Source organism: Apteryx rowi, unplaced genomic scaffold, assembly GCF_003343035.1.
Source record: "Apteryx rowi isolate R43461 unplaced genomic scaffold, aptRow1 scaffold_0, whole genome shotgun sequence".
NCBI lineage: Eukaryota > Metazoa > Chordata > Aves > Apterygiformes > Apterygidae > Apteryx > Apteryx rowi.
This window is the reverse complement of record NW_020447195.1, coordinates 570,680-578,729: the sequence shown is the minus strand read 5'-3', so window position 1 is coordinate 578,729 and position 8,050 is coordinate 570,680. Positions and strand designations below refer to the sequence as shown.

Below are 8,050 nucleotides of genomic sequence, written 5' to 3'. Positions count from 1 at the left end.
GAAGCAGCGAGAAATACAGAGGAGTACTCTAAGCAATACCAGGAAGGACCTGGAGGAGAGAGACCAGGAGATCAGAACCCAGCAAGAACAGATACAGGAGCTGGAGGAGCAGCGGGAAAAGCAGAGTATTACTATAGGAAAGATGAGGAAGGACCTGGAGGAGAGAGACCAGGAGATCGGATCCCAGCAAGAACAGATACNAGGAAGGACCTGGAGGAGAGAGACCAGGAGATCGGATCCCAGCAAGAACAGATACAGGAGCTGGAGAAGCAGCAAGAAATACAGAGTATTACTATAGGAAAGATGAGGAAGGACCTGGAGGAGAGAGACCTGGAGATTGGATCCCAGCAAAAACAGATACAGGAGCTGGAGGAGCAGCGAGAAATGCAGAGGAGTGCTCTAAGCAAGATCAGCAAAGACCTGGAAGAGAGAGACCAGGAGATCAAATTCCAGGAGAGGAAATTGATGGCTCTAGAAGAACATGGTACATCACAAGTAAGTCGTCTGCTAGAGGAGCTAGATCATATGAAAGCAAACCTGAAGGAGAAAACCTTAGAGCTCATGTCTCAGACTCAGCAGACCCATGAACTAGAAATGAAGAGAGAACAGGTGAAATCTCTGCACGCAGACCTTGAACACCTGCGGGCAGTTCTTAGGAACAGAGAGGGTGAGGCTGAGTCTCAAAGGGATCAGTTAATATTTTTCCAGCAGTACAAGGAGCAGCAGGATGGGTACCTGCAAGATCTGCATGGTAAACTAGAAAAGGTGACACTTTCTTTATCTGAAAGAGACCAAGAGCTTGAGTCACAGCAAAAGCAAATCCAGGAATCTGAAGAAGCCATGGAAACCAAGTTAAAGACTGTCCGTGACCAACTGGAGCAGACATTGGAAGCTTTAAAAGAGAAGGACAGACACCTAGACATTCAAATGCAACAAACAAGGAAATACGAGGAAAAAACAGAAAAACAGATGGAAGTTTTACATAGAGACTTGGAACACAGTAAGGCAATATTGAGAGAAAGAGAGTTCATGATTGAATCTCAGAAGGAACTGATTGAGACCTTCCAAAAACAAGAACAAGACTCTGAACAGCAGAGGGAAATTCTGGAACATCTTAAAGTGGCAGTAAAGGAACAAGAGCAAGAAATTGTCTCCCTTAAAAAGCAATGTGAGGAGTACAAGGAAAAGGAGGAAAAGCACAACGCTGAGCAAGCAAATTTCCAAGAAACAAAAGTAACTCTGAAAGAGAGAGAAAGAAAGATAGAGTTCCTGGAGGAGGCTATCTCTAAGCTTCAACAGCAAGAAGAAGAGACAATGATACAGACTAAAGCTTTACTACATAAACTAGAATATGCTGAATCTTCTCTAGAAGCTAGAGAGCAGGAGATAGTGTCTTTGCAAAAGCATGTCCAGGAGCTTCTAGAGCAGAAAGAATTAGAAGGCAAGCAGGCCAAGGGCCTACAACAGGATGTAAATAAAATGAGCCAGACAGTGAAGAGCAACAGTTTGGAGTTCCTCAAGCAGGCAAAGCAAATTAACATGTACCAGCTTCGTGAAGAAAGTATGAAAGTAGCACTAACATCTTGCCAGAAGCAAGTGAGTCTGCTTGAGGAAATGGTTAAGAAGAGAGATGAAGACAATGAAACTCTTACACGAAAACTTCAGCACAAAGAAGAAGAACTGAAGACCTTGCAGAATCTCCAGTTTATGCTGACTGAAAAGAAAGAGAATAGATATTACAGAGAGCAAGAGAAGCTCCTGGAAGAAGTCTTGCATGAGAGGGAACGAAAGACCAAGGCTCAAGGTGAGCAAAAACAATTAGAGGAGGAGGAGATGAGAGGTCTTCAAGAAGATCTCAAGCATGTTCAGCGGACCCTGGCCAAGAAGGATGAAGAGATCAAATACCAGAGAGAGAGAGTTAGGTATTTAGAGAAGACTCTGACAAGGAGAGAACAAGAACTTCGGAAGCAGAGTGAATTCCTGAAACAACTAACATCAGCTTTGCGATGGAAAGATGAAGGGGAGACTCTAAAGAAAAAAATTCAGAAACTCCAAAAATGGGAGGAAGAAGAAGCAGAAAAGAAGAAAGTTCTCCAGGAGAGAGACCATTTCCTGAAAAGGCAGAATGAGCTAGCCCAACAGCTGGAAGATGAGAGGAAAGTAAAGGGGGAGGAATTGGAGCGTGTGATTGCTATTTTGAAACAGACTGAAAGTGGAGAAATAGAATGGAAAGAGAAGGCACAAGCACTGACTCTTGCCCTTACCAAGAGTGAAATGGCCAATGGGTCTTTAAGGGAAGAAATAGCCATCCTACAGAGTATGGTTTCAGAGAGGGACAAGGACCGTTTTCATCTTCAGGTAGGCAGTGTGACTGATCATCAGTCAGCTAAGATGCCTGTAAAATATTCTAATGATGTTTCCTATGAATATATAGTTGTTTGGCCAAAGAAACTTTGATTGCAGCCATCAGGCTTATAGCACAGGCCAGAGACCATTCACACGCTAGGATTTTTCTGTCAAGTTCAGAACTATTGGTAGAACCAGACCACATAATTAAAAGGTGACAATGCAGATTTGTATGTCAAGATTATAAAGATATATTATTCTGTTTCTGGACAGATCCTTCAAGGCAGAGCTTGCTGTTAAAATTAAATCAAGTCTAAAACTGAGGGATGGGTAATTGATTCTCTCTTGTCTAGGCAAGTTTAGTCAACGCAGCATTGTTAGGCTCTGACAGGGAAAGGAAAGGGCATGGCTGACGAAACTGATGTTCTAAAATTAGTAGAATTTTATAGAGGTGGCTGAATGGCAGCTGCACTGATGGTGCTTACAGTATTGCTTTCAGAGCTGGATCTGCTGTTTCTGATTACAATCATTCTATTGCTTGTGGTTAGGCAAGAAGTTATTTGGTTACTAGTTGTGGGATTATGTAAGGCTATCACAAGATCTCTAGTTACAATTCCTGGGAAGATGCATTTGAACAGTGTTCTTAGGAGTAGGCACTTCTCCTTGAACTGATGGTTTCTATAACTCAAGCTGACCTGATAGATTTTTGAGGTACAAATTTTCTGAAATATTTAAAAAAAAAAAAAAAGGGAATTTACACCGTCGCTAATGGGGTTAAAGATTTCGTTGCACATTCAGGATATACTTGTGCTGCAGTCCAAAAAAGAGTGAAGGATAACTTGTGTGGATTTCTTCAAGGTGACCTTCAATTGTCTGGCTCTGGTACTGCCAGTGGCACCAGCTGCAATGGCCTGGGCTGCAAACTTGACTGGGACTTTGCCTATACTTTTAGTGTACTGTTATATTAGTACAGTATTTTATTAGTAGTATTTTATATATGCCTGTTTGTTTCTACAATATTACATTATGTGAGGCATGTTACCACCAGTCTGATCAGGATGACGACAGGTATTGTGATGTGTTGTTAGGAAGCAGAGAGGCTACAAGGGCAGAAAACATGAAAAAATGGGAGATTTCAGTTGCATCCATATAGATTGGATGATGCTGGGGCATGATGTCAAGACCAGATTTGTAGATGCTCTCAGAGGTTGCTTCATGGAGCAGTTCATCAGGCATCTTCTGTGGGCGACAACAATGTGACAAAACTGCAGGCAAAGTCTGGACAGGTGAAGAGGGGAAGAGGACATGGCAAGTTCATGGTGAAGAGGGGAAGAACATAGTGTGCACGGGAGGAAGATATTACATAGGTGCCTTAAGCCTGTCATACTCTGTGCTCGTCCAAAAGTTGAGGAGGGATAGGTTTGGAGGAAGGTCCCTAGGAATACAGTGTGCTGTTGAGGCCTGTGGATAAGGAGGAGAGGAAGGGACTTAGCACTCTCCATCCTTGAGGCTGGTCACTCTCCCCTATTTATTGTTTCTAATCCTTCTAATCTTTACATGGCAGCAGCTCACATCTTCTCTCTGTATACTCAGCAGGCTATTGCAGAAGGAGAGCAGCTATCGTGGCTCTCTGAGAAGAGACTCATGCAGCAACGGCTGGAATCTCTACAGCGAGCTGTTGCAAGATTGGAACATGAGAAAACTGAGCTGAAGCAACTCAATACTGAGCTCAGAAGGACTCTTGAGCAGGTAAAACTGGCTCTCATTGCCTCTGCAAATCTTAATGGTCCTCTGGAGCACACATGTTCCCACACACAGTGCTTTGCAGTCCACTTCTTGTATCCTTCTGTCTCCTACTTCCTTCTACGCACATGCACTTTCGTATTTTCTTTTTCATTCCTGCACACTGCTGCCTGCACAGATATATGTTCATTTGAGTATCCCCTCTCTTGCCCTAGTTTTCCCATACATACACATTTGCCTCTTCCTGATACTCTTGTGTCAGGAACTGTTTCCTCCTGCTCTTTCCCTTCCATAGTCTATCTTGACTGCTTTTTGCCCTCAACTTTCACTGGTGAAATAACAATCACTGAACAGAAATCTCTTCCTTCACAATGATATCCAGAGGTCCTGTTGCTCCTTGTTTGGTGGCGGGTTTCTGTGACCTTTTCTCCTATCCAATGTGCAGGTGGAACGTGAACGGAGGAGACTGAAGAGGGATTATACTGGTCAGTCCCTGACGGATGCATGCAGGTTTTCTCTCTCTGAGTCTGACCAGGACAAGATACCTGCTTCTAAACAGGTCTGAACAGAATCTTACTTGATGGGAGGTGGATCTGACCACACAGAGAAACTATGGCAAATCCCAGTGGCAACAGCCCTCCCTAATAAATATAGACCATGGCCCTGACCAGACTAGAGACTAAAAAGAAACCATTGCATTTTCTTTGCAGGAGGAGGCTCATGCTCTCTGCAGACGATTAGCTGAGTTACAGAACCAGGTGAGGAGTAGGAAAGCCCTCATCAAAATCTGCTGTGGCTGCACTGGTGGGCACAATTTTGTATAACATTGCAGCATAAGTTTTGTTTAAATGGGTCCCATCTGTGAAGAAGGCGATGGAAATACCCAGTTAGCCACATCTGCTGTTCATGGCCAAGCAACACCATTCATCTAGGTCTAGTCTCTGACTTGCCTAATGGTCAGATGTGTTAAGTGGGGGGGGTTGAAAGGAATTCAGATAACTTGAACTCACCTGTATCTGGAGAATTGACTGAGAATGAACCCCTTGAGCCTCACTCATCCTGTTAACTCTTCCTATTTTCCCTTTGGTCAGTTAAAAGTGGAACTTGCATCATATCAGAGTTCCAAAGATCTGAGGCAGTGCCAGAACTTATAGCCTTCAGGCAATCATTAGTCCCATTTTGCTATTCTGTGATAATTATGGTCCCAATATTTGACTGAGAGGCCTAAGCACTGTAAGGGTGTTTGTTTCATCAGTGTAAGAATGTACATTCCAACTACTGAACCCTATTGCCTACTATGACGATTGTACTGGCCATATCAGAAGGTCTACAGACTTCTCTTCCGTATACTTTTATGGGTCAGGTACACCCTTGTCCCCCTGAAGATATGAATATTCACAGATGCTAAGGGCAAAATGCATATAATACTTACATAGGTACAGTACAAGATGATGTTTAGCTCTGCAACAATGAGAATACTGCTGAAGCCAGCAAGTTATCACCTGAGGACGTTTTTACCAGGAATCCTGGGTGTCTGAAGTTGTGTTACTACAGACAGCTAAATGAATCTCCTTCCCCTTGTGACTCTTGTGTTTTTACCTGCCCTGTGGACCTACTTCAGCAGGGAAGTGAAGGTGCTCTGATCAGAGAGTTGTCCTCAGTTGGCTGGTTAGTGCACTCCTGGCTCTGAGAAACAGGAACTGAAACACGGTCCCCCACTTCTTGGGAGATGTTCTAAGCAGCAGATAGCTACTTCTCCCGCTCATTTCTCTGAGTTACCTACCAAAGTGTGGGAGGGTTTTTCAGGCTTCAAAGCCCAGTTTCACAAAGGTGCCTTTGTTATTTCAGAGAGAATTTTTGATGTGTCCCTCTTTTCAGTGGACTGCTTCCCTAGCCTGTGTATATTGTTTGTTGTGAAGTCTTTTTTATATCTTACTTCTCTTGTGTGCTGCTGGCTTCTAATTCAGCACTGGAATCTTCAGTGAAACTAATTTCCCTTCTGGAGCTGGCTACCTAAGTTTCAGGTGCTACCATGCTAAATCCTTTTTTAGATCATCTGGTCCTAGATGTTTAGCAAATTAGAGTCCCACTTTTTTCTGTTTTGGCTTTATTTTGACAGGAGTTTTGCATTGTAATTCAAAGGTAACAGGTTCCATAAGCCATAAAAATCATGTGAGAATTGTTTCTATTATTTGCATTCGTCTGCCAGGAAAGAATATTTTCACGTTCTTAGCTTGAAGTTGGTGATTGCATTTCCATGTGGAATACAGCCATTGACAAAGGACGTAGAAGGTATCGTCCCTTTGAAAACAGAGTAAAACCTCTGACTTGAGCAGTTTTCCCCAGAACAGCAAAGCACTGTGAGTGCTGCTGCCCAGTATTAGCATCTGCTGCAAAGCAGGTGGAGGGCACCATGCCAGAGCTGCTGTGGCTGCTCTGCTCTACAAACCTAGCAAATGAGAGTAGCCTGGATCTGTCTCCCACCAAAAAGCTCAGAGAACACAACTCTATTTGTCAGCAGATAAAGAATTTGAGGATTTTCAAGGCTTCCTCAGTCCCTTAGAGCTCATTTTCCCTGACCTAGTTCACCAAACTGTTGATGCTGTAAAATGCTGTAAAGTTAGGAAAGATATGTTTGCTCCTTTTGCATGTGCTAGCTGTAAAGTATTAGCTATATCGTAACAGAATGGTTCTTCAGTACCTGGCCCCTGAACAACCTGTGTTTTTTACTGTGTTTGAGTGACTAATAGTCCTGCTGAGGAAAAAGGATGTGGAACTAAAGTGTCAGTAGCACAAATCTCTCTTTTTGAAAAAAAAAGTTTGGTTACTAAATCCTGGCAGAAGATATCTCTTGCTTTAATATACATGTAATATCTCAGTGTTGTACATGTGTATGGTACACCAGAAAGAAACCTGAACTGACCACAATCTAAGTTCAATTCAATGTGACTTTGGGAACTTACTACTTCCCATTCAACAAGGACAAGGTGTTTGTCAGGGCTGGAATTAGAGGGCGCTTCTTCCTTGACAGCTGGTACCTTGGAACTAAAGATGATGGTAACAAGGTGGACTTGTCTGAGCTTAGCCTTTTGCTTCTTTCAGGTGTCCTTTCTGCAGAGGCAGTTGGCACAAGAACGAAAATATAAACAGGACTATGTTGAGTGCTGTGCAAAGACCAGCCAGGAACTGTTAGACCTTCACCAAGAGCTGTCCTGCTCCTTAGCAGCTGTGGTCAGGGAGCCCAAAGCTGCTGTTCTGGAGGCAGAGACCCAGAAGCTGGATCGGTCTCTGAATCATAGCTTGACTCTAATACCTGTGGACCGTCAGTCTCCTGAGAGACAGCCACTGCATTCAACAGCGAGAGCAGCCAGGTGTGATGAGCTGAAGTGACCAGAGTACAGCAAAGGGCCTCAGCAGGAACAAAGTCAGAGACTTGCTGTAGCAGGTGAACCGTGGCAGGGGGATTTGATGAAAACATGAGTCCTGAGGTAAGACAAGTTCAGAGCACAGTGTTCACGGTAAGAGTTACCAAGCAGGAGCGCTTAAGGGGCAGACTGGGGCTAGCTTGTGTGGATGGGATCAGTCACAGGCCTGGAAAAGGGGGATAAACCTGAAGAACTGGTAAAATTGTCTTCTGACGTACTCCATGACAGCATGCTCCAACAGTTAGGTTATTCCTGTCAACTTACGTACTGTTTACAAAGACTTTTTGTCTGGTTTTATTTTTTCAATAAAGTTATTTCTCCAAAACAGTGCCTGTACCCTGACTTTTTTTTTCCATCATGTTCTCTAAGTTCAGTACTTGGATCAATTTTTTGCATGCTGAACTTAGTGATGAGCTCATCCCTATTCTGTGGGCAGCAGAAAAATGGAGATATTTCCTCGATAGTTTCTTCTTTTTTGTACAGAAACAGATGCCCTGCCTTAGGAGTCAGCCCGCCGGCCGGGGCCGGGGCCGGGG

At 43.6% G+C, this 8,050-nt stretch overlaps 1 protein-coding gene across 1 annotated transcript in view; it reads left to right on the top strand.

Moving 5' to 3' along the window:
• Window positions 1–7,841, top strand: part of CEP250 (centrosomal protein 250) — a 33,286-nt gene extending 25,445 nt beyond the window's left edge. The window contains 5 exon segments of the mRNA XM_026080188.1: window positions 236–2,358; window positions 3,940–4,095; window positions 4,535–4,648; window positions 4,800–4,847; window positions 7,192–7,841. Of these exon segments, the coding sequence (XP_025935973.1) occupies window positions 236–2,358; window positions 3,940–4,095; window positions 4,535–4,648; window positions 4,800–4,847; window positions 7,192–7,479 (2,729 nt within the window). The 3' untranslated portion in view covers window positions 7,480–7,841.
• Window positions 7,842–8,050: the final 209 nt, after the last annotated feature.